The following is a 27,413-nucleotide window of genomic DNA, read 5'->3' as shown; positions in this document are numbered from 1 at the left end:
TGAAAACTGGACACTCGCTATGTGGAAATACAACTGATAGTCACCAACACTAAACAACTAAAAGTTCTATTCATTTTCATTCAACTTATATTCAATTTAACACGTAGTAAAATAAAAGATTTGAATGATAAATAAAACAATATTTAAATGAAAATATGATCCTGCTCGCAATTTAAAACATAAATACTAATCATTTGTCAAACCAGCTATTTTACATAATCTTTGTAGAATTTGGTCAAATATACTGTATATATGTAATTTTAAATGCTGAGGTGTAAAAGCTTTTTTGCCAGTTTTCCATAATTGGGCCACAGCAATATTCAACAGGATTTGTTTCAAATCATCATTTTAAAATAAATATAGATCATAACCTGTTACAAAAATTCCTGTTGTTCTTAGGTAATCACTTTAACCTGATCTTTAAACATTAGCCCATGTGGCTGTCAATTATTCATTTACAGTCAACAGACCCTGTGCCAACAATAAAGCACTTTCTGAATCTAGCAGACCTTTGACCCAAATAACTTACCAAACTGCAGAGAGGAAATGCCACCCCATGCCTGGGTAAAATCCCCAGTCTCCAAGCTTTTCAGGTCAGGGGTACATGGAGAGTGATCAGATACGACCATGTCTATATCACCAGCTCGTAGTGCAGACCACAGCTTCTCCTGGGTAGACAGCAATAATAATAAAAAGATATTAAGCAATATATCAGCAGATATTTTCAAATTCTTGCTAAAATGCTAAATTACAATTCTCATTCTTACCAGTAGTAAGAACCCCTACTAGAAACTTTATAGTACATTAATACAGATAGAATTGCTGCATGTGAGAACTTTGCATCTAGAAATGATAACATAGTAAATGAAATGTATAAACTTGTGATTTCAGTTGTAGTTATAGACACTACTGTTAGAGCTGCTGATAAACCGAACATAAATCAACAACTCTCAACCAATTAGATCTGAGAATTCAACAGTGATGTGGTACAAAATGTTTAAGGAACAAGTGTACTGAGATGATAAAAGCTGAGAAACTGTTTCTTATCTAACCTGGTTGGCTTTGTCCCGAATAGGAGGACAGCACTTAAACTGTGTGGCACCTGATGGGATGTCCTCTGAGTTCAGATTGAGATAGTGGTGTGTTGTCTCCACTGTTAATGGCGCTCCAGCCTGTCGAGCTGCTCGGATTAGCTTCAGAGACTCGGCTGATGACAGGTGCACAATGTGGCATCGTACTCTGTAAACGAATAGTGTTAAAGTTGTGTGATTTTATCGACTATATTTATTTGAATGGACTAAATGGTGGTTGTTGGGCTGACTGGTACTGCAGGCAGAGTTGAGTAACAGTCCGAATTGCCTCCAGCTCCATGACATCAGGTCTGGACATCAGAAATGTTGAGTACTCGCATGGATCTAAGAAAAATGTATCCATTTAATTTATATATACCAACAAAAATATATTTTATATATTTTTTCAAATGATATCTTTATGGCATTCGTACTAATAAAATATTTCTTACCTCCAACCCTTGCTGGAGGTGGATAGACCTCCTGCTCCGCATGAAACTTTATACACCAGAAAACATCATCAGAATTGAATAATTGCACACTTCATTTCTTAATTGATTAGACTTTTAAATTATATAATAATATTTATTAAATAAATCGTGTTCATAATAATTATTTAATAATAATTTGTTATTTTTTCTTATTTTTCTTATTAAGCTCAAATGAATACAAAACTCTCATTATAAAGCATTCATTTAACAATATAATATATATTTATATATAATTACCGTATTTTCCAGACTATAAGCCGCTACTTTTTTCCCACGCTTCGAACCCCGCTGCTTAAACAACGAAGCGGCCTATTTATGAATTTTTTCTGGGTTTTTCCAGGTTTCACAAACTTCAAGCCAAAAAACTGAGCACCAAAACATTAGACCAATGAAATTGCGAACAGGTTCAGGTGAACCAATGAAACTCTTTATATTAAATCAAATGCGCTCCCACTGAATCGGGCCGCACCACATCATAAATATGGATGAGGTTCCTCTGACGTTTGAACAGCCGCTCACTCGGACTGTCTACAGGAAAGGAGAATCATTCGTCCTGCTGAAAACAACCGGGCATTAAAAAACACACTTCACCTGTGTTCTGAGCTGCACGGCATTGGGAAAAAAGCTTCATCAATGATGATTTTTAAACGCACGACGATGCCAAAAGAAAAACTCTCCAGAGAAATTGTGAAAGGAAGGAGGAAGACAGTGAACAATGAGTTTCTTGGTCGGCTACTGTTTAGATACATGCCATTGTAACGTGTTGAGTCTGGGTCATGGGAGAGCTCGCTAACTCCAGTTGCAACAGAAATCATATAAGCACAGACTCAGGTTTCGAAAAATCTTGCTTTTTTTATTTGTTTTGGCGTCAGCGTTATGGTTTATTCAAAGAAACTTAGAAATGAGCATGAGAAAATAATAAGGACTTATTCCTCGGTCTTGCACACATGCAGTAATAGCGGAAAATGCGGCGGCAGGCTATTCCCAAAATGCCGCTCTGCTCTTAATGGAGCCACAAAATATTTCATCCGTTACACCATGTAACAGACACTGTCTTTTGTTTAAGCCTGTGTAAAGTTCATTAGTTTCAGCTTATAGACATGTGCGGCTTATTTATGTTCAAAATAAAAATCTTTGTAAAATTCAGTGGGTGCGGCTTATATTTGGGTGCGCTTAATAGTCCGGAAATTACGGTAATATATAAATACAATAATATTGAATTCGCCATGTCCTCAGAACTTGTTCTCCAGAAATCTAGGATAATTAATGACCGCATAGATCTGAGATAGAACTCTCAAGAGAAAAGGGTTACGGAAAAATAAGCTCATTGCTCACCAGTAAAACACTTTTTGTGCCCTGGAGTTGTTTCATTGCAGCATGCAGGTCCTTCACGCTTACATGAGGAAATTCATCAACTCCACTGTTGATAAGAAAGCACTTAAATCCAGCCACTCCTGCCTGCACCAGGGGCTTGAGCTCCAGCTGAAGGTACAGAGATATAGAGAGATACACAGACAGGACAAAATAACACATTCAATACAATTTCAGACAAAAAACAAGTCAAGTATTGTTTACCTTCTGTTTAGTAACCTAGCAATGGACAGTTTGGTGAGCAAAGCAAATACTTTCCATTTTATACTGCTATCACTACATTTTTCATATTCATTAGAGAAACTGAGACAAGAACAAGTTCAATGTTTTAAATCGCACATCAATTAAACGGTTTAAGAATTGTATAATATGTAGCTGGTCAGACAGCACCTGGTTTCCAGGGACAACGCCTCCCCAGAATGCTGTGTCCACAAAACACTGTCCGGTAACAGCTTGTAGCTTTTTATGGAAGTTCGCAAAGCTTGTGGTTGGTGGTATGCTGTTACTATAGATGATGAGCCAAAGAGCATTCATTTAATTTACAAAAAGACAGGAAAATTATTAAATTTTTTTTGTTTAATTTACACATGTATTAATTTCCACATGTGGTGAAATATGTGTGTGCTTACAGCGGCATGTCTACGATAGTAGTCACTCCTCCTGCTGCTGCCGCTTGCGTTGCAGTCCAGTAGCCTTCCCAAGTGGTACGTCCAGGTTCATTAACATGAACATGACAGTCCACTAAACCTGGCATCAACAGATGGTCTCCCACGTCCAGCACCTACACACACGGCACATACCATACACTTATATAACATAAATAGTTGACTTTAACCTTATATCTTATGCAACATATTCTCATTCCAGGTGACAAACAATTTAAGATATGGGACAGGGACTAAAATCACCATTTTGTAAATTTTCTAAATAAATAAATAAATGGAATAAAATAAAAATAAAATGTGCATGTTATAGCAATAGAACGTGTATAACAATAATAACATAAAAAAAAATGCACAGAACAAATATTATAAGAACAATAACATTATAATGCTAATCCTATGGGGTTTATCAACATGCATTTAATATTGGTTAAACATTAATGTTTGTTTTTTATGTAAGATAGATTTCATTAAGCGAGGAAGAAACATGGGAGGGCATGCTGTATAGCAAAAGCAAAACAAAAAAACATGTGGAGTTACTGTTACCACATTGAAGTGGATGATTCTTTACAGTAATTGTATACATTCGTAATTTTGTTTTTTTTTGTTCCCGAATGTGGAACAATTAAAGGTATATCTTATCTTAAGGTACATCGTTTTCGCTGATTGTGACAGGTACCTAATGGGTTTGAACAAATATAGTTTTGGTTTGCTGCATCAACTCATAAAAATAGATAGTTATCTGTTTACCGGAAATAACGTATTTAATCGTGTTTATGTTTCTAATACGCTATTAAGTTCAACATAATTAAAAGTGTGGTGATCCCCTAATTTTCATTTGTATTCAATGTCTGGTGCATCATGTTGCAGTGTCCAACAGTAGTCAGCAAGCATTGATGGATTCCATTTGCCCTGATATCGATTTTCCTTTGTAGCAATGTCCTGGTGAAACCTTTCACAATGTTCGTCACTGACAGCAACGAGATTTGCAGGGAAGAATTCCAAGTGTAAGTGGAGGACATGAATCTTGAGTGAAATGTTGCACTTCATTGTTTTGTATACTTTGAGAAGTTTGTCTACCAACTAAATGTAATGTGGGGCTTTAAAGGCTTTCCGGCAATCTTTTCTGGGCCAACTAACAGATCTTCTACAGCCCTCATATCATGACTGATCTGAGGGCTTACAAAATGCCATCTTTGATCTTGCCCTCAGTTATTCTTGGGAACATCTGTCTTAAATAACGAAAGACGTTTTTGTTCATTGCTTTCATGAAATTCGTACATTTTATGTGAAAGTCCCAATTTTATGTGAAAAGGAGGCAAAAAATATTTGCCAGGTCAACAAGCGGTTTAGGCACCACATTTTCTGTCATAGAACTAACTTTTTACAGAGTGGCCAGCTCTGTCTAAAATACTGTTACTCTTTGGCATGACTGTTCCATTCACAGATGAAACAACAGTACTTTTATAGCCGAGCTACAGTCCCAGTAACAGAGAAACGAATTTCAGATCTCCACAGATATTCCAGTTGTACTTGCTGTACTGGATGTGCTCCAGCAACATTGGAAGACTGTCGTCATATGGCACGGGTCTCATTGCTGAAGGCAGATTAGGGTATTTAATTCACTTCTTGTTTTTGGCAATTACCTGCAATTAACATGTCACATTAAATAATATTATTTTACTTTTAGCAAAATAATATTATTTAATGTGACATGTTATACACTATTTAAAAAGTATTGAACATCTTAGACATCGAGCGAGTGTGTTTTTGGTTCATATATGTGTAGTTATTATACTTTTATTTTTAATTTCGAATCTTCAATGTGTGTCATATCGCATGTGCTAATGAAGTGATCTGTATTTCGGAATAGATGGCACTGTAGCATGCTTGACCCCTCCAGTTTGTCTCTTTTACTGCTGTGTGCAGGTAATTGTTTCTTGATCATATAGTGCTTAAGAAATTCTGCTTGCTCAATTGCACATTTTGTTTTGTAAAGTGTTTTTTTTGTGCTAACTGTGTTTTATAAAGCACTTAGTTCATTTTTTTTTTCAAAAAGAAAGAATGTCATGTTCTTTTCTTTCATTTCACGTGAATACAGAGTTTCACAAAATCGATGATGTCATTTGTGTATTGCTTTCTATCCAGCACACGTTTTTCCTAATTGATTTTTAAACGCCTTATAGGGTACCAAAGTAAAAAGTTTAAAAAGAGTGCAAACTAAATTGTAGAGAACTCAGTTTTATTGTCTTGAGAAGGTTGAAATATTTCAGACTGTTTTATTTTTGTCTGTTGTTTCCATTATAACACCATGATATGTCTACTGTTGTATTACGTACAGCAGAGCAATGGAGACCTGCTGTGGATGGAGCTATAGCATGATTGACCCCACCATTTCTTCTCTTACTGCAATGTGTGCAAGCATCAAATAAATGTTAACATCATCCAAATCCAGAGTGAGAGTGCTGATGAAGGGTGAGACAAACCGGGTCAGAAAAAAGCAGAGGTCACATTTGGGTCCACATCCTTTTGAAAATGTGTTTAATACAGAAGTTGGGCCAAGCACATTAATAAACAATACATTTAGCATTAATTTACTTTTTTATATAAAAATATCAATAAATTAATTTTAAAAATAAGTTAATGATTTACAATTGTTGGTTATACTCCACGTGTATACAGTCAATTCTAAATGTACTTTTTGTCAGAAACCTGTAGTATCACATGTCTAACAGAGGGTGTCGCTTTTCCCCACATATAGTGTCAGCTCACCTTTCCAGCTTGTACACAGGCACCTGGATCAGACAGGATGTCATGAATCTTGCCTTCCTTAATGGTGATAAGTGCAGGTCGAATTTCGTCGCCAATCAACACCTTTAGGCTCCGTACAGCACTTACAGTGGATCCTGCCTCCATTTTAGTTTATTTCCATTAACTGCAATGACCAGTTGCACCAGTTGAACCTAAGTTACAATAAAGTTGGTTACATTTAGATTGTAATAAGGATACCTTTAAGATTCAATACATACATATAAGTATAATAAATAGACTTACTTTAGAGTGGAAAAAAAAAGAGTGAAAGTGTGAAATCAAAACCAATTTGATAATTGTCCGGCAGTGCAATCCCGCAGAAGCCAATTTTTCAGAAATGCAGGTTACTTATCTATTTAAATAAAGGAAATATCCTCAGTAGGGGACTGTGTAAAAAGTGCATGATTTTGGAAACTGTGTGACATTTTACCAAGATTTGAGGAGAAGATGGAGGAGTTCAGGTACCTGGGGTCAACAGTGCAAAGTAATGGAGAGAGTGTTAGAGAAGTGAAGAAAAGAGTGCAGGCAGGGTGGAGTGGGTGGAGAAGAGTGGCAGCAGTGATCTGTGATAGAAGAGTATCTGCAAGAGGGAAAGGGAAAGTTTATAGGACTGTGGTGAGACCTGAGATGTTGTATGGTTTAGGGACAGTGGCATTGAGTAAAAGACAGGAGGTGGAGCTGGAGGTAGCAGAGCTGAAGATGTTGAGGTGTTTGTTGGGAGTGACGACGATGGACAGGATTAGAAACATGTTTATTAGAGGGACAGCGCATGTAGGACGCTTTGGGGACAAAAACAATACAACATTGCAGGTCTCACCACAGTCCTATAAACTTTCCCTTTCACTCTTGCAGATACTCTTCTATTACAAATCACTCCTGCTACTCTTCTCCACCCACTCCACCCTGCCTGCACTCTTTTTTTCACTTCTCTAACACACTCTTCATTACTTTGCACTGTTGAGAGATACCAGATACATATATACATATATATATATATATATATATATATATATATATATATATATATATATATATATATATATATATATATATATATATATACACCTTATATTCTTTTATTTTCTTTTATTTATTTATTTTATTTTATTTTAATTGTTTTTCTTATACCTTATACTTATTTATCTGCCTCCTTTTCTTTCCCCCATCCTATTCCCTCATGCCGGACCATCGTATAAAACATTTCACTACATGTCGTACCCTGTATGTATGTGTATGTGATGAATAAAATTTGATTTGATTTGAAAAATTTGATTTGATACCTGAACACATCCACCTACACCACCTCTTCTCCCTGCTCCACTGCCCTCTCTCTCAATCACATTTTAATCACAAATTAAAATGTCTTACTCCTCGAATCTTGGTAAAATTTTGCCTAAACCAGGCACTTTTTAGACAGTCCCCTACTGAGGACATTTGCTTTATTTAAATCAATAAGTAACCCTTACACTGTTGTAACTTTGCACTGTTGACCCCAGATACCTAAACTCATCCACCTTAATTTACGCTCACTAGAAGTGCAATATTACACAAAAGAATTATAGAGATATGGCATCTAAAACTATTATTATTATTATTATTATTATTATTATTATTATTATTATTAATCTATTTATATTGTTTATCTCCCATATCCCCTACCACTATAAACCTCAGAAATCTCAATTTTATGTGTTTTTTGTAATATTGTAGGTATAGTAAGTCTGACAAATCATTGTACTTAATCTAGAGTGTATACTTACAGTGCAATAGTTACATATTCTGCCGAGTAGACGTCCTATAATCTTGGCAGAATTTTACACCATCACCATATTTAGACGATCCCTTACTAACGCCATCACTATTATTATAACTGTAAAGAGATACCGTGTGTTTCCGAAGGTTTATTTTTATAAAATGTGTTGAATAAATAGACATTTTGTCCTTTTTTTTAAAAGAAAAAATAAAGAAAGAAAACTTCAAAGTGCAGTGAATGTCCAATATGAAAACAATTTTATTATTTTATTAAAACTTACAAAAAGAGAGACAAATTACCAGCTAGTCAGAAACGAGGCTGACCCAAATCCTGACCCCAGCTTCCTAACACCCTGGGATATGTGAAGAAATAATTTCACTGTGCTGTAATGTACAGTATATGTGACAAATAAAAACTGTTTCACAGTTTTATAATCACACAGTATTATTGATATATTTATTTATCTTCAGTAATAGCATTATCTAAGTCTAAAGTTTCTGTATTGTTTTGGATATATAATTGTGGTTATAAAGTTGAAAGATGAATTTATGGCCAAGTCCTATCTTCAGGGACAAGCCATGCCTGAGCTTAAATACTCTGACTGGAATGCATGATGCTAACAGTTTATACTGTACATGAACCAGCAATCACAACACATCACTGAATCACCACCATTTTTAACTGTGTAATTAGCCACTAGAATCGCTAATTAGTTTCATGTGGCATGGAGTAAAGCACATGAGCTGTATTTTGTAGAGTACTAAGAATAACTTTATTTTTTTAATTGATTATTTTAAACATTAGTTTGCATTTACGTTATATATATCACTTAAGTGTATCAATAAGTTATGTATTTGCCCTCGCATTAGAAAAGCTGCTTAGAATCTGTTTATGGTAAATGAATCCGTTCATAATTAAAGAGTTCATACCATGCACATTTTTTAACCATTCATTCATTCATTTTCTCCCGCTTATCCGTAATTCGGGTCGCGGGGGCAGCAGTCTAAGCAGGCCCCCGCCTTCGACTGCTGCCCAAGCCTCACAGCACCGTCCCTTACAGTCCCTCCTGCAGGTGGTGAGCCCACGGGAAGGCGGCCCCACGTCACTCCGACTTCGCGGACCTTGATATTTCCCTCGTAAGGGACCCCCGGAGCATAGAGGGTTAAGGGCCTTGCTCAAGGGCCCAAGAGGGGCAGCTTGGCGATACCGGGGCTTGAACCCCAGACCTTCCGATCGGCAACCCAGCGCCTTAACCGCTGGAGCCACCACTCCCCCACATTTTTTAACCAATCTTTTGAAATTGTAGTATTTTTCTTTTTTAAAACACAAGGTAGCCTTTGTTGATGTTTTGCTACCTGTATGACTGGTTAATAAAATATTTATTAGTGACACAGATAATGAATAGTTCATATTCTGTAAAGGTCGAAGGTGAATAAAGGCTGTTTTGTTTGTCTTGAGATTAGAGAAACGTGGGCCATCTCTTGCTTCATATCCTGCCATAAAGCATATATGAATCCATTAATTTGGGATGACGTTGTGTTCCATTAGATCAAATGGATTTTATTGCTTTGTTATTTTGATAAGGGTTTTTTTCTAGGTTTATAGAGTTTATGATGTGACCTTTCGGTGTTTGTCCCATTGCATGTATGACATGTAAACTAACATTTATATGAATAAATTTAGTGTCAAGTATTCTGAAGTCTCCTAAATATTTTTGCACATGCATATATTTGTCAGATTTCCCCTAAAGTGTGTGCCCCTTTAAAAGCCATTTGATGCAACAGAACCACAACAACTATTCTTTAGCTGTATAAATTATTCAGAGCTGTGCTCTACTGAGCTGAGTTGGAAAAGGGAAGGAGGGAGGAAGAGAAGGGAAGGGAAGGAAGGTGATAGAGAAGATATAGCCAGACCTTGGTCAAATTATTGCCCTTTCACCTTTAAATGCTTGTTCTATCGATCAGAACTATACAAGCGATAGGCACACTGGACCTAGTGTAATAACAATAGTGTTAGTTACGATAGATGATGTCAAGCCAAAGATGCTCTTCAGTAATTAAAAACCAGACTGAATCACACACTGTGAATTGAAATCAGCCTATGCGTCATGTCTGCATTGGCAAAATAAGTAATTTAAGAGAGAAGAAGGGAGAGGGGTTTGAGAGCTTGTAGTGCTCAGTATCGCTGACCGATTGTGGTGTTGAAATGGTGTACTTCACTCTGAGCTTAAGTATTCCATAAAGAGTACATTACCCATGCCTAGTTTGCCTAGATAGCGGATTTGTCTTATAGGCCTAATGGAGTGAAGAAAGATTAAAAATATGGTCTGCGGTAGACAAACAAAAAAGGAAGAAGACCCAGCCAAGCGAAAGCAAAATAAAACTGCTTTGTGCTCAGTGTGTGTTAAAAAGGGAGGAGTGTGTAGACTGCATTATGTTTCAGCCTGTGTGAAACCTGAGTGGCATCTGCCTGATCCACTGTGGTATATTCTGGATGTAGGGCCTAGTCAGTTTGCCTCCACTGTCCTCTATTATGCCTGAACAAATCAAACAATAAAACCTCTGATGTATGAGGACTGATGTATTGTTATGTATACATTATACTGTATGTGTCATATTACACATGAATTATTCAGTCTTATCAATAGTATGATTGCTTTGTTTGTATTTTTTATGTAGCTTATTAATCACATAATTAATATAGTATATTTTATTAGTTTAAAATAACAATTATGCAAACAACTGTACAATTTATACAAATTGAAATGAGTTAAAAACTAAATTTAAGAAATCGGGTAAAAATTTGTTAAACGTTGTGTCCCTATTTAATGTGATATTTCACCTTCCACCTCTAAACATGAAGAAGCCGGGAACAGCTGGCTGTTTGTGTTCTAGTGCTTAATTTTGCAGAATATATATATTTTTTTAACAATGAAAGATATTCATAGCAATTGTTTAAATTCTCTGAGAATATGCTAATTTTTCCTTAATAAACAAGCTTTCCTTTAGACTGAGTTAAAATTTTTAAAGCAGATTCACAATACATACAAGGAATAAGTGTAAGACCTTGATGCATTTATTGAGAGGCGGAGTTTATGAGGCAGATTCATGATTTGTGAATCATTTGTGATCCTATGACAAGCCTTAACTGCGAAAACACCAGTGATGGAAAATGACTTTAAAATTCCTGTCTTTTTGTTTCTCTACTCTCTAATAAAATCCATCATATATTTAATAATATTTATATCTTTATATATACACTAGTACTAACATAAACAAAGGTTTATATCATTTATAAAAATAGATAATACAATTATGCGTTCTTTATATACGATACCAAATATTTGAATAGATGGTTTTGTCACAAATGTCTTTGCTTCTAGATTGAAATCTGTTGTCTCACTGTTAGTATTGAAGCTCATATATGGTGTAGGATGGATAACACTGTGTTATTGTGTGTGCCACATTCCCTGGGGATCCTAATCTCTCTCTCTCTCTCTCTCTCTCTCTCTCTCTCTCTCTCTCTCTCTCTCTCTCTCTCTCTCTGTCTGTTCACCAGCACTACTCCCTCCCCCTCCTTTCTGCTCCTCCTCCACCTCCACCTCTCCCGCTCCCTCTCCCTCATCGTCCTCTTGCTCTCTCTCTGTCCGTCAGTGCTGCATTGATAGTGCTGCCTCCCTCAGTGATGATGTCACTGGCTCAGTCAGGCTCAGCATCACTGCTTTGAGCAGCCAGCAGAGCCATTTTGGCTTCTGCATTACAGACAACGTCAAGTCTTCTCCTTTAAAAAACCTTCCGGATCAAGCAGGCCTCACTGGGGCATCCAAATACCCCTTTCCCCCCCTCTCCCACGGACCTCCCTCTCAATCGGGGATTGAAGACACGGGCAGTATTCTTTGATTTGTCCCAGAACCAGACCTCTGGGAGTAAATCAACACATCTACAGTGTAGTAAAGAGCTCAGGAGACAAATACAGCACTGTAAAGGTAAGAGCTTTTTATTTTATATTGTGATATTTCAGATAATGCAGTATTTTATGAGACTAGATATTCAAAGTGGAATTGCTCTCGGGTGCGGCTACTAAGAGGTCAGAGGAAAACAGGGTTTGTATTGATAACGGCATTAAAAAAAAGGTCTATAGGAGATCTGAACAACTACTGGCTCATATATGAGATCTGTGTGGGTTTGAGATCTTTAATAATGGAACATGTGATAAATGCATAGTCATCCATAGTGTGGGCAGGCCACTAGAAGACCAAAAATCTGTCAGTATTTGACGTCATAGGCGTTACACACTCCAGATGAGGCATGGGGTCAAATTACCGGATATGATCATTTAAGCTAATTGTATTATATAATAATATATTATATATAATATAATATATATATATAAAATAATTATAAATATTTGCTGTAGCACATAGATCATACATGTCATTTTATTATATGTTTGAGAAATATAATTGCCTTAATCAAAAATGTCATCAATCAACACTGTCTGTATTGGTGTGTTCAAGTGAAGCAACCATATCAATGCCTTTGCCTGTTTGTACAAACACACACACACGCACACGCACACGCACGCACGCACGCACGCACGCACGCACACACACACACACACACACACACACACACACACACACACAATGTTTGGACATTTGTTAAATTTTCTAACATTAAGGAAAAGCTAAAAAAAAACCCACTATTTGTTTTCTTAGCACAATTATTGTGATGGTTAACAGTGACAACCTTCGGGGGCATGGTGATTTAGCCCTATCCAGCTCTCTGAAAAACAGCTGTTGCATAACCTTGCTATGATCTTATAGGTATTCAATATTTGCTGCACCTTCTAGTGATGGAGTGGTTCATCAGCTATGACTGAAACATTTCCTGTGAAAGTGTGTGCCTGATATTTCACATGGAAGCACTATTATTTATCAATTAAACAAATATCGGCTGCAGATAATTTTATCAGTGAAAATAAATCCTATGTATGTAAATTTTGTGCATCTTATACAGGAAGCCAAAAATGTAAATGTAAATAATGTAATTTGGCAATTATACTACTATTTTAAAAAACAGCACATCACAAAGAATCCTTTCATACCACAGCAATTGATCAGAATTCTGTTTCAAAGCATTGACACTGGAGACTACTTTTGTGGATGCTAAATACAGCTCCTTTCAGAAACCTCACCATATCATCAGTTTTTCTTTAATCAGATTATGGGGAGTGTCCACCAAAGATGTCTGTGTAAAATACCTCTTAAACAATTCCAAAGAAACAATACTGAATTATATAAATTCCTATTACAATGAGGTAATGTACAATGAGGTACATTAATTTAAGCCTTTCAAATGAGAAAAATGTCAGACCAAATATCAGGTATAGAAACTTCTGAACCATTCTTACCAATCACAATTGAGAATTAATCACTGTGGTCTAAGAATTGTCATATATGTTTCTTTTTATATTTATAAGAAAGCTAATGTATTTATTATACAAAACCACCACTAGCCATACATTTAAAAAAAAAGGGAGGATTTAAAAAACAAAAGAACAACAATGACAGTACACATTGGGACTAGAATTACTACAAGAATACAAATAGTCATCAGCCTATGGTTCTAATAAGACATAAAATAATGAGTATGACTTCTTGTAGAAAAACTCATTTGGCATTCGCAGATCGTGGCACAGCATGATATTGCTTTTGAGAGAAAATGGCAGCATCTTTAGTCAGCCAGCCCACACCAGACTGAATATTATCTTATTTAGATAAAGATACAGGGAAGTAATTTTGCTGGAAACACTGCACATTATTTATTAGTTACGTGAAAAATCTTTTTTTACCTGAAAATGTACTATAATACAAGACTTGTGATTTTTATTTTGCTTTGGCACTTAGGCTGCTTTGGATGCTGACTTCATGTCCAATGGTTACTGTGTGTGTGTACTGTATGTGTGTGTGTGTGTGTGTGTGTGTGTGTGTGTGATTGGGTCATTGTAACCCTAGGAAGCGCCCTGACATTTAGTCACACCAGCAGTTCTTTTGTTGCTGCAGGACCCAGTGCCTACTTTAGGATAACTGTAGCTGACTCAATACTATTTCTACTAACCTTTTCTACTGACATCATACACACTTTGTCTGTAAAAAAATTCTACCAGATATTCTATTCTATTCAATTCTTGCTATGGTAATTTGGAACTGATTTCGATTCCCATTCCAACTTAAACCTATATAATTTAATTTGCAGTGGATTAGGAAGGTCTTCTCAGTCGATTGTCTTCTGCCATGTGAAAGAAATGTGAAAGATTCTTGGAAGGGAAAATGTTATTTTGGATTAATTGGAATCTTGACCATTGTGATTTCAATCTTAATCTGCTCACAACTTGGATAAATTATTATTATTTTTTTTTATCATTTAAATGACGTTAAAATAGTTTCAGTATTTTGAACATTGTCTTTATTCTACTGTTCATCTTTATTTGTTATTCGATGTGAAAATCGAATGTTACCCATTAACAGGAGTGTATTTGTTGGTGCTGACAGTGGGAGCCATAAGGAGGCACAATGGCGGCCGCCTCGGTGAAGGTGGCGGTGCGGGTTCGCCCCTTCAACTCGCGGGAGATGAGCAAAGAGAGCAAGTGCATCATCCAGATGTCAGGAAACACCACAAGTGAGTATACAACTGTACCTGAGCCTTTATACATACTGTATTTTCAAAACTCTGAATATTGCTCCTAGGGTTTTCATTTGCTATGGTAGTTTGGTAGTTTTTAATTAGGTATGTAGTTTCTCTGGTCTAGGAGGATTTCACAAAAGCAACCAGCTTTTAATCAGTTCTTTTAATTAATTTATTAATGTACTAGTTTTGACAAATGTGCAGAAATAATACTAGATGGCAGCTGATTTTTTTTAATTGAATGCAATAGACATTAGACATTAGATTAATTATATTAATGTCAAGCAAGCTAAAACATAAGTCGTTCTTTGTTTGTGTATCTGTGTGTTAGGAAACCCAGGGCAGTTGAAAAGAAACAGACTAAAAAGGCAGATTTGATTTCTAGCCTGCAATGCCATTGGTCAATAATGGATGAGGTCTTGTAAAATATTTAAAGTTTAGCCTAACACCACTTCCACCATCAGCGGTAGCTCGAACAAAAAGCAATATTGCTGATGTACATCCATTCTCACAGTGCCTGCTCATGAAGTGTTAAGCGTCTCATAGAGTTTCCATGTCATGATGAATAGAAAGTCAAAAGAAACATCAGGAAAGCTGTGATTGTCGTTCTGTAAGCTGGCACACACCATGCTAGCCTGTTGTTTTAAGAATCAAATGATAGAGGATGTAATTATACACTGCAGTGCTGTAGCTGGTTTAGGAACAAGGTTAAATGAGAGAGGTGGATAGGATGGCAAGATGGCAATGTTCTGCAGGATAAGGTTAAAATTCCAGAAGGATACTAAATACAAACCAAAGAATAAACAAGATCAGTTTTATAGATTTATGTCAAACTGAATACTGCATCAGCAAATATTGGAATTCTATTAAAATTCAATGAGGAGGAGTTTTTTAGATTTCTCAGTTTCACTGCAGTGTAATCCTGGCTCAAAATCATGGCATAGGTTTTAGATGCACTGCAACCCCTGACCAGAATCAAGAACTTGACCGGATATGGTAATTAATTCATTCATTGTGGCAGCATAAAAATAAAAGAATCATTAAATCGTTAAATAATCATAGAGCAGTTGTTTATGAACCCAAATAATGCTTTCTGAAATCCAAAAAGTTCTTGCTCTTCTGTTCTTCAGTTATGAGTTTTGGCACTGCTTATTTGCATGGGGAAATCATTAATGCGGACATCCGTTTCTAAGCAGTTAACAGAGCAAGTGGGTTAAGTGGCGGATCTGTGTGCAGGTCATTTTCTCTTGCCGCATTAAGATTCAGAATCAGTAGCATGGAAAGAAGATGGGTGATGTCATGAATGAACTTGTCCACTCTGCTGGCTGGAATGAGGCCAGTCCCATCGTCGGGGTATAAATGACTGGTTGTTAATGGGAGTCTGGGCTCAGAGAATCCCTTTTGTGCCCTGCTTTGTCTGCTCTGTCGCCTGGAGATGGGTCAATAGCTGGGTTTCCACAAAGCTGTAGAATGCAAAGAGCTAAGTGATTGGCAGCTCTGGATGCTTTGAGGCAGCTTGCTATGATGGCAAGCCTGATTAGGCTCTTCTCACAGCACTCTATCCAGCTGAGGGAAGTTCAGGTTTTTGGAAAGAATCACAATCTGCAGTGTGTGAAGAGATCAGCTTTTCACATAAAAGATTTCTAATGTTAAAAAAATAAACTTTGTTACATGCTTTAAAATATCTTGTTTAATTAATCGCAATTATAACATTTTGTATAATATACTGTGCACTTGTACACTCTGTGCTGAATATAACATGAATGCAAGCAGGCTTTTAGGCTTTATATTTTGCATTGAGGGTGATCTACTTTTGTGCACTACTGCTATAATAGGAGGCAAAAATCACTAATGACAAAAATCACATGTACGGTACAAATTTGATAAAGCTATTGTGAAGCTGAAACAGTCTTACCTGCATTTGTCTTTGTAGGTGTAGTCTGCCATTTTAGTGGGGTTGTGCTGCCACTCCCCTTTTTGTTCCTAGTGACAGGGGTGGGGAATGTGGAAGCTGATCTCAAGGGAGATTGCTAAACTAAATCAACAACAATTACAAGGCATGGGTTTTAAAAAAAATATTTGAGGGTCAGTTTTATCTATCTATCTATCTATCTATCTATCTATCTATCTATCTATCTATCTATCTATCTATCTATCTATCTATCTATCTATCTATCTATCTATCTATCTATCTATCTATCTATCTATCTATCTATCTATCTATCTATCTATCTATCTATCTATCTGTCTATCTGTCTGTCTGTCGTTTCACTTTAGAAAGTAATAAATGAAACAAGGTTTATGTATCTATATGTCTATATATAGAAACTCTATTCTATATATATTTTTTTATAAATCTAGATTTCTACAAACAAAAAAGTGTGTCCAGAAACTGTGTGAGAGAGTATGTGAGTGTGTGTGTGTGTGTGTGTGTGTGTGTGTGTGTGCGTGCGCGCGCGCATGTGTGTTTTTGGGACAGTGGTTTTGTCCAGAAGCAAGATTTAAAAGTGGTTCTGCAACAGTCAGTTTGTGTAGTGCAACAGAAGGGTCAGAATAAATAGTGCACTAGGGTGTGTTGGATCATTGTAAACTGCATTAAGTTCACATGTATTGTACATCATTTTTTATTGGTTTTAAGAAATTATTTGTCTTTTTCTGGGTAAAAATCCTCTCTGCTGGGCAAGTACCAACAATAAACTGGAAGCTGGAATAAAGTGATTTTTTTTATTTTTCTGTGTTGCTTTTTATGTGGATAAAATGAAGTGTGGAAGTACAAGATACCTGCTTGAATATTACACCAGAAAAAACTTTTTTTTAACTAAAAGTGCAAAAGTGCTTTAAAACATACTTAAGTGTCAAAAGTAATAGATATGAGAATTTTATTTTAATAATTTATGCAATAGAATTATCCATTTTCTTGTGCATCAAGAGAGTTTTAAAATTTTACAGGCAGACCATAAGGGTACCCTTACTCCTTGGAAAATATTGCAAAAGAAGTGCTACAGTTGTGGTCTAGTAACAGGCTATTTGTTAACATGATTTATTGCATTTACTTCATGTACTGAGAAACATGTTTTTCTAACATTTAGTGGACTAGCAAATACGATTTTATGCTTTAAATTTTATAGTATAAGTAAATGTTTTCAAAAAAATTATAAAAACAGCTGCTTTGCAATCAAATTATTTACATTAATGCAATTTGGCAGATGCCCTTATCCATAGAGACTTACAACTAAGCAGTTGTGGGTTAAGGGCCTTGCTCAAGGGCCCAGAAGTGGCAGTTTGGCAATTCCAAAAAAGTTGGGGAAAATGTAAATAAAAAAAAAGAATGCAATAATTTGCAAATCTCATGAACCCAAATTGTATTCACAGGAAAACAAAAACATATGTTTAAAATGAGGAATTACCATTTTGAAAATAATATCTTAGAGAGGCAGAATTATAGCAGTAGAATTATAGCAGTAGAACAAACAGAATTATAGCAGTAGAACAAACAGTGCAGTCTTAAGGTTGTATAAGGGGTAACTTATTTGCCCTGCAGTCCACAGTGACGAAATGCTCACGAGCAATCACCCCCACTAAAATAAACAAATGAAGGCAAATCAGTCAGAGACACAAACCTAATAATGCTCAAAGGACTAGATATACATACCCTGAAGTAGATCGCTAAACACACCGGTTCAGTTACTCGCCGTTTTCTCCAAAATCAACGAAATGTAAATATGCAGGTATTCCATCAGCACATACACAGACTGCAATATGACCGAAGCATAAGTTACACCGCAACAACATTAATCCACTGGAATTAACCTACCTGGAGTGAAAGACAGCCTTTACCCAACAGCAACGTCGCGCCAGTCCTAAGCATGACCTGGCTACACACCAATATACACACTTAATAGTGCATAAACACTAGCAACAATGTTAGCCAAACAGCTAGGTACATACCTCCCGCAAAGCTGCGTGCACACGCCCACAACCGACAATGATTGGATCATGCACCCTCAGGTGGCATAAACTACGTCTTAAATATACCTGGAACGGCAGCCAATAGGCAGACACCAGTCATTCAGGCGACAGTCACGTTAAAGAGGTGGTACCTAAATGACAACCACGTTTACTAGGGCGGTACCTAGACTGCCCTACTACACATGCAAAGAAGAAACCATATGTGAACATGATTCAGAAACACTTCTTTGGGTCAAAGCCCAGAATATGGACTGAGGCAAAGTGGAAAACGAATGGAAATTTCTCCTTTTTATTAGCTCTCAATTTAAAGTCTGTATCTCTGATGGAATAGGTGTGCATCAGTACCTATAGAATAGGCAGCTTGCACTTGCACCTCTGGAAAGGCAACATTAATGCTGACAGGTATACAGGTTTTTGAGCATCATATGCTGCCATCGAGATGACGTACCTCTTATGGAAGTCTAAGCATATTTCAGCAAGATGATGCTAAACCACATAAACCACAATACATCTATTACAACAGCAAGGCTTTATAATAGAAGAGTCTGGGTGCTGAACTGGCCTGCCTGCAGTATCTTTCAACAGTTGAAAACATTTGGTACTTGAAACGAAAATTAAAATAAAGAAAACCCCGGACTGTTGAGAATAAGATAATTTGTGTATCAGACACAAATTAAACATTCCTTTGCCAGAATTATAAAAACTGGTCTCCTATGTTCCCAGATTTATACAGACTGTTATTAAAAGGATGCTACACAGTGGTAAACTTGACCCTGTCAAACTTTTTTTTTAGATGTGTTGATTTTAGATGCCTTAGTGTTTAATTGGTTAAAGGCCCAACACCAAGCTGCCACTGCGGGGCCTTTGTGCAAGGAAATGCCTGGAATTGCTGGATTTATTGCTTTTGTTTTATTGCTGTTCTTATAATATATTAAGACAAACCTCATATTGCCTCCAAGTGATTCAGGCACACAGGAACAGATAGCCTGATGTGTTTATACTTGAACGGAGCTGTCTGATTTCATTTTAAGCCTGCAGAAGACTCATCTTTGTTTATCCTACATATTACTGCATTATTCCACTTTTATGATTATTTTTGTCACATTATTAAAGCCCTGCATTCAGAGTGACCTTTTACATCTTACCGGAGCACAAAATGAAATGTGTGCAAATAAAGGACAGGGTGACAATAACACACACTGCTGCCTGCTATAATTGTACACCCCTCCTGCACACCCACTTGTAAGCAGGCACTACTTCTGCTTGTGTGCACCAAAGGTAATTAAAAATGTCCTGCTTATTATGCCTGGGTGCGCAGAAGGTAGAGAGCTCCAATAATAGCAGGTAAGGACGTTGAAGGAGCTCAATGAAGCACTAGAAGGATGAAGGAAAGAAAAGAGAAAAAGAAGAGAGCAATAGAGTCATTAATAAAAGAGTGAACAAGTTCTCTAACTAGGTATCTATTAGAAAACTGGATTGACTTGACAACCCCGTTTGTATTGCAATAAAAACTAAGCAGGACTAGGAGATGAACTCGAAAGCAAACACTTCTGTCTATGAAAAATTTAAGCATGATTCTCACTCCACATCCTTCATGTGGTATGGCTTCATTGGCTGCTTGGTAGAGGCCCAACCCTTCAGAGTTTCTAGAAGGAAGGCACAAGTCACTCGGCTCCTAGCAACAGCCCCAAGGTAGACAGTGCCAGGCAATACAATGAATTCTGTTTGCATATTCATCAGCAGCATAATCACAAATATTCAAAAATAGCTGACAGTTAGATAAATCCAGTGTGCATTTTTGGTGATTGTATGTCATTGGAGGTTTGGTTTTGTTTTTGGTTGTGATAGTGTTTACTTTCTTTGATCTGTATGTTCAGTCTGCTATGTCTGTTTCTCAAAGTTATTGAAACAATGAATAGGTCATATGCATAAGAAAGGAATCATAGGAGGAATGAGACTCAAATGGCAGAATCTGTCCTTAGCACTTAATTGTGGTTTTTTTTTTTTTATTATGTTCATGGCAAATGCAATATGTGCATGGCATAAATGTGGACATAGACACAAACTGCCAGGAGCATTTCTATTTTAGGAAAGGAATTATATTAATTATTTCACTTCAGATGCTCAAGAGAAGTCGGCCATTTTAGAGAAGGACATGTAAGGTATGTTATGTAAGGTAGTCTATATAGTATTTTTTTTTATGTATGTGCTATATTTGGTCAATGACATGCTGTTTGATCTAGGATACGTCTGATTAGAGTGATTTTGCTCATGTGATTTTTGGTCATTTTACAACCTCTTGGATGGATTCATTGTTAAAAATTAGTTAACACATAACCCAAAAGCAAACAAAAAGCAGGAGTGATACTTTACATTGAACAGAGTTTTATAAATATGAGTTTAATTGAGAAAATGTATGTATCATTTATAATCAGGGAATGGTAACCATGAATAATGGTCTTGTAATATATCAGGTGACATGAACTGTAGTTGCATAGCCGGCTAAGGATTGTGTTATTGACTGGTGCAAGTCATTAGATGATTTGTTGAGAATCCAAGGACACAGGTGTTTCCAGTAAGCAAATCTCTGGAGTACAGATCACTTACATCGTGATGAATTACATGATAACATAATCTTTCTGTAACACAGTAAATATCTGAACTTATGAGCGATATACACTAGAAGTATATTGGTATTAAAATATTAGGCTTGTTCTGTGTGTCATTAATCTGATCCTCATATTTTAGTACACACAGATTTCTTAAAGTTTAAATTTATTAGCTTGAATATAATCAGGAATAAAAAGCATCAGTTACAGTTTTATTTATCAAAAGCAGAAAACTGGGATCTCTTTGCACTGCAGAGTTTTCTACACTCACATCACTCACAACAATTATCTATGGCCAATTAAACATCATCTTAATCTAATGTATTTATAGATATTATACTATGCTGTGTTAACCCGGACACATGGGCCTTGAATTATATTTGTATGATTCCATACTGATTTGTAACAATGCTTTTTTCATTGAGATGCAGAGAATTAGGAGAAAGAAAGAGAAGGTTAATTGCTAAAGCTTTAATCAGTTAATCCATTTTTATAAATAATAAATACTTAAAAAATTCTCCTTAACCCAGAGAACCTTCTAGGCCAAAGTAGTGTTCAAGTCTTTTTTTGGGGATATTGAAAGTTTTAATACTGCCAATCCCACAAGCACCTGTAATTGGGAATCGACCAAGCTAAATTGCCTTTGCTGTCTGTGTAGGAGGGGTGACATTTGCTCCTTGCTCTGTCAATTACAGCAACACTAGCCATTTGAGGGCAGCTCATGTGAAGGAGAGTATATAGCACTTTTATTAATGTCCAATTCTGCCTTTTGAGATAGCAGTTACAAAAATATATGCTGTAGTTGGCTTCTTGCAGTAGTATCTGTCGTGAAAGGAAGTACTATATGTGTTAGAAGTATTTGTGGAAAATTGGTATATTTCTCATGCATGAGATGGTTGTTTTGTGATATATTGATATTTTAGATTCTAAGTTCTTCTCTCAGAATGAGAGGTAAAATTCTATCTTCTCTCAGAATGAGAGGTAAGTACACTTCAAGGCTCATCTCTGTTCTGGCACCGAGGTGGTGGAATGAACTTCCCCTAGATGTCCGTACAGCAGAGTCCCTGACTATTTTCAAGCGACGACTGAAGACCTACCTCTTCCTGAAATACTTAAATTAGCACTTTCCAAGTTTGTAGAATTGAAGGGTTATATTTATATTAAGTTTGTAATCTGACGTACCAGTGTAGATTTATTCATTACTAGAGACTCAAAGCACTTTTGTACGTCGCTCTGGATAAGGGTGTCTGCTAAATGCCGCAAATGTAAATGTAAATGTAAGTTACTGAGTGTCTATACTGTATATTGTATGTATTCTCAGCAGATATATCCACTTTAATGCCTTGAATATTTGTGCTGAATACCTTAGATTGGAACAGACCCAACAACACTGCTCAGTTTGGTGGTTGAATTGCTGAATCACAGCTCTTGGATCACTAGTACAATCCTGAGCTCTGGTTACTGTTTGTGTGGAGTTTCACATGTTCTACCTGCAATTGTGTGGGTTTCCTTAAGGTTCTCAGCTTTCCTCCTACCTCGAAAAACATGCCAGTACAGGGACTTCTTATGCTAAAAACTGTCCCTATGTGTAAATGTGCTGGTGCATGATGCAATATAAAGGACTGGTGTCAAACCCAGAGTGCATTTCTTCTGTAAAAATCTGTATTGCAGGGATGGGCTCCTGAATATCTGCAGTCCTGACACGAATAAACTTGTTACTGAAAATTAATCATTAATTTTAGAAATGTCCTGGTCATCCAGGTCTTATTGAATGTATTGGTTAAATGTAATGGACTCCCAATGTAAGAGATTTCTCAGTTTAGGTTTTAAACTGTTTATATAAAACTGGACACCCATTATAAAACATCTGATTAGGAAGTGTAAAATAAACTATTATCACCACCAACTGTCTCTGAAGTCTATTCACACTGTCTATTCACACTCTCAGACCTTGGTATCATGTCAGTTTCATGTAATTCACACACAGTGCTAACATGGATTGGGAAGAATTGATGAAGCTTCTCAAATGATTAATAATGATCATCATTGATACAAAAGCCCCTAGCTAATAGTGATAATACTAGAGATAGATCTAATGAGATTTTTTTAAAATTAATTTATTATTATTATTAATTTATTAAATTAAATGTTTTTCAGCATGCTGTATTCCATAGGCTGAAAGAGAATTACAAAACAACTTACCTGCCATTTTTTCAAATCTTCACTTTGGAACCATGGGAAAAAGAACAATAATGGGATGCATTTACAGTATATGATTACTTTGCTACTAGAACTCAGAAACAAAAATAATCTAGACCTGAAGGTCTACAATAAAAGGAAGAGTTGTAGATTCTTTAATGCAATTTTATATCAGAGGGCCTTTCAAGACGACCAAAGTAAAATGCATGGAATATTACAATAGTTGCTAGAGTGTATGTTGTAGAAGTTTCTAGATGCATGACACTGATTACATCTTTTGTTTCTGCTGTTTGCTGTGTTCCCACATAGTGTGTGCCAAACCTGTTAACCTACAAGTCATTATTCCCTCAGTAAAAGAAAAACATGTCCTAAATATGTTTCATGCCCACAATAGTTCCAAAACTACTTTTGCATGTATAGTGAAAGCAGTGGCAGGCCGTGCATTTGGTACCTGGGCCTTACCTGACTTAATCCACCTCTTAATACAACCACTATCTGATGCTGAAATCTTTATTGCGCAAACGTCTAAACCGACGTGCGACTAAGCATATATTGTGAGTGCTTGGTGACACTAAACACATTTTCCTCATTCCTCAATCCCGAGGAGAAAGTCCTTACAGAACTCAGAACTGGGCTGTGTTCCCTTCTCCTTCTCTTTGTAGGCGGAGAAAGAAGGATAGGGGAACATTCGTGTGTCAGGTTGCACGCTTTTTCTTTCGCTCCTCGGGGTGGGTGCTTTTGATCTTGAACGCTGGCCAGCATGCTGCCCGCTGAGAACCGGTCTCGCACTCCTCGCACCCACCGGTCTCCCTCTTGCAGCCGTGGCTACAGCAAAGCCCTGTTGCGCTGGCTGAGAGGGTATTTTTTGTGTCAGCTTGCGAGGTAAACAGCGGGTTAAAAGCTTTGTCCTCCTGTTTCCTGAAAATGCTGGACCAAACAGACCTTTAGCGGGGTAGTAGGCATCATCCATCACCTCCGCGTTTTGTGTGTCACCTAAGCCTGACAGGTTCAGCCATAACGCTCTCTCACCTGACACAGCCAAGCCCATCACGTGGCAGCAGCCCTGAACTGCACCTCATGGAGAGCGTGGAATTAGGTAATTCACCATACAAATCTTGTCCCAGAGTGCCGGGTTGGGCACTCCCGTGTTGAGCTGTTGCCCCATCTCCTACAAAATCTTTGCCTGGTACGCGGACAGTAAATTTACCTCGTTCAGCGAGCACACTGAGTGTGCCGTGTATTTGTACACCCTCTGATGGATGGACGCCATCAGCCTTTCCATTTTGCCTGGCAGCAAAATTTAATTGGAGGCAGAAATAGAGCGCCGATTCAGATGGAGGTGGTAGGCCACCGAAGGCTCTAATGCTGGGGGTCCAGTCAAACCCAGCTTTCTCATCCCTTGAATCTCCAGCTTAGAGCACCCTTTCGCAGGAAGCTTGCTTTTGAAGGGGCTAGACCAATAGGCATCTCCTTCATGCAAGACAGCACAGCGGACAGGAGTTGTCCAGCTGCGGGTTGAGAAGGCGGCAGCCTTTTCCCTTCATAAAGGCCTCTTTCAGCTCCCTCTGTGTCCTTGGCCGTGGGCCAAGCTAGGACTGCGTGGCTGATTCGCCCGCTCAGAGAAGGCCTCGCTGGCCCTGACGAACCAGCACTGAGTGGAAGTAATAAATGGTGCAATTGACAGTTTGGTTTTACCTGGTGAGGTTCTGTGAGCAGTAGTTTTTGGATTATCTGTAGTAATATGAAGATTTTCTGCAGCTCTTCGAGAAGAAGCACTTGTCTGTCTGTATGTGGGCGGTTTGCTGAGAACAACACAGAGATTTTAACATAGGAAGTGATGTCAGAGGCAGGAGAGGTATGCATTTGGAGGACAAAATCTAAATGGCAATTTAGAGTGCTAATTTCATCTATAGTCAGAATACATGGATTAGAATTGAGAATCGTAATCTCAGCCAGAACTGAGTGAATTGTAGAGAAAAGCATTAGTGCTAATTACTATATTTTTTTTATTTAAACATTCTAAAGAAACAGAAGATGAGTCATGTAATGAGTAAGAATTCTTGCAGTGCACAATCTATTTGTGTGAAGCTTTTTTTTTTTATTTTATTTGACTGTCTGAGCATCTGTTTGTGTGTTTCTATTCATTCTTCTTTTTATGCTCCAAGATACTGTGTACTTAGCAAATGTCACTTGTAGTCTATTAATTAGGCTACTAACCAATAAACCATATCATGTTCATAGTACTGATTTTAAATTCATAGTACTGAACACACACAAAATTCCATCTTGCCTTTAGCTCTCAGAAATACATTTTTTTTAATAACAAGTCTGGTCTATTTGCAAAACCTTTTTCTGTTTATTTATCTCTTTTTGCAACTCACCCCCAAATCATTTTAGTATGCAATTTGTTTAGTATGAATTTATAAAATAACTGCTGTAACATTCCCACCAAAAAAAACCCCTGCTTATTATGACTAATAATCTTGCAATATGATTAGTTAGACATACATTTCTAGAATAATAATTTTAACGGACATTGTGCTAATGTGGAATGGTTGGTTGGGAGTAGAGTATACAAGAGTGAGATTTGCAGCAAACCTTTACTAATTCCCTTTGTGGGTGACAACCGTGACACAGCATTTCTATCAGGGTGTTGGGTATCAACTATGATTATTTACACTGTAAGCTTACTTCTTTCACACTTTGGGCCTGTATTGTCTTCTCCTGTCTTTCAGCTATCATCAACCCCAAAGTACCCAAAGAAACCAAGAGCTTCAGTTTTGATTACTCTTATTGGTCACATACTTCGGTGAGTACTGTGGGAGACAGTTACAGACTCGGTTATATACAGACATACATGTTTATTATTATAAAAACATCACAAGTGAAATGATCATACTGTATTTTGAATGGCAATATATACTATGTGCACACATTAAGACAATATAATTATTTGAAAATTGCACACTAAATAAATAACTAATTTCCTCTTGGGGAAGCTAAATCATAATAGTGATGTTTTTATAATTAGTACATTAAAACAACTATTATTGTAAGCTTGTCTTTTCTTGACTCTTGTACATAACAAATAGCAAAACAATGACACATGACAGTTGAATTTATTAAATTTGAATACTTTAATGTTTTTATCTCTACTACTACAGAGCAAACATTCACTTTGTCCCAGAATTACACTAAAACCATTGACTATTCACCTAGACTATGTCCTTCAATAATGTATGGAGCCTTGTCTGGTCTTATCCACCTGTTGTTGTTTATTTAACAGTTGTTAAAGGCTTAAACTGACTGATCTATTCTGGTTTTGTTCATGTACTTGCAGCCAGAAGACATCAACTATGCGTCTCAGCAGCAGGTCTACAATGACATCGGCGAGGAGATGTTGCTCCATGCTTTTGAGGGCTACAACGTCTGCATTTTCGCATACGGCCAGACCGGTGCTGGCAAATCATATACCATGATGGGGAAACAAGAAAAAGACCAGCAAGGAATAATCCCACAGGTAATGACAGTGCACACAAATGGGACTATTATTATCTTAACAAGAGAATCAGGCCTCAGAGTTTACATTTCAGTTTATCTACTATGAAGAGCAAGCGCTCCTGTTTACACAGTACCACAATGATCACTAATAAAGCAGTCTATTATTAGTGACTGATTTGCTCATAGAGCAGTATCTCAGGCTTTTCACACACACTTCTTTGTAATCAGGCATGTGGCATAAACAATGTGAAGCCAAACAAGGTTAAATGAGGAGGCAAACAGTAAGCGGAA

At 36.9% G+C, this 27,413-nt stretch overlaps 2 protein-coding genes across 2 annotated transcripts in view; one reads left to right on the top strand and one right to left on the bottom strand.

Annotated features, from left to right (window-relative positions):
* LOC310741625 (allantoinase, mitochondrial) overlaps window positions 1-6,769 on the bottom strand; it is a 7,638-nt gene extending 869 nt beyond the window's left edge. Inside the window, exons 1-9 of the mRNA XM_083569631.1 lie at window positions 6,649-6,769; window positions 6,367-6,557; window positions 3,562-3,713; window positions 3,323-3,437; window positions 2,897-3,043; window positions 1,523-1,568; window positions 1,322-1,415; window positions 1,053-1,239; window positions 530-668 (exon numbers count right to left, since the gene is read on the bottom strand). Coding sequence (XP_083425757.1) covers window positions 530-668; window positions 1,053-1,239; window positions 1,322-1,415; window positions 1,523-1,568; window positions 2,897-3,043; window positions 3,323-3,437; window positions 3,562-3,713; window positions 6,367-6,510 — 1,024 coding nt within the window. The 5' untranslated portion in view covers window positions 6,511-6,557; window positions 6,649-6,769. The remainder of the gene's footprint in view (window positions 1-529; window positions 669-1,052; window positions 1,240-1,321; window positions 1,416-1,522; window positions 1,569-2,896; window positions 3,044-3,322; window positions 3,438-3,561; window positions 3,714-6,366; window positions 6,558-6,648) is intronic.
* Window positions 6,770-11,795: 5,026 nt separating this feature from the next.
* Window positions 11,796-27,413, top strand: part of kif1aa (kinesin family member 1Aa) — a 62,621-nt gene continuing 47,003 nt past the window's right edge. The window contains exons 1-4 of the mRNA XM_083568595.1: window positions 11,796-12,143; window positions 14,688-14,838; window positions 26,357-26,430; window positions 26,962-27,141. Of these exons, the coding sequence (XP_083424721.1) occupies window positions 14,733-14,838; window positions 26,357-26,430; window positions 26,962-27,141 (360 nt within the window). The 5' untranslated portion in view covers window positions 11,796-12,143; window positions 14,688-14,732. The remainder of the gene's footprint in view (window positions 12,144-14,687; window positions 14,839-26,356; window positions 26,431-26,961; window positions 27,142-27,413) is intronic.

The sequence above is a fragment of the Silurus aristotelis genome, assembly GCF_946808225.1.
Source record: "Silurus aristotelis genome assembly, chromosome: 2".
NCBI classification, from domain to species: domain Eukaryota; kingdom Metazoa; phylum Chordata; class Actinopteri; order Siluriformes; family Siluridae; genus Silurus; species Silurus aristotelis.
This window is presented reverse-complemented; position numbering and strand designations above follow the sequence as displayed.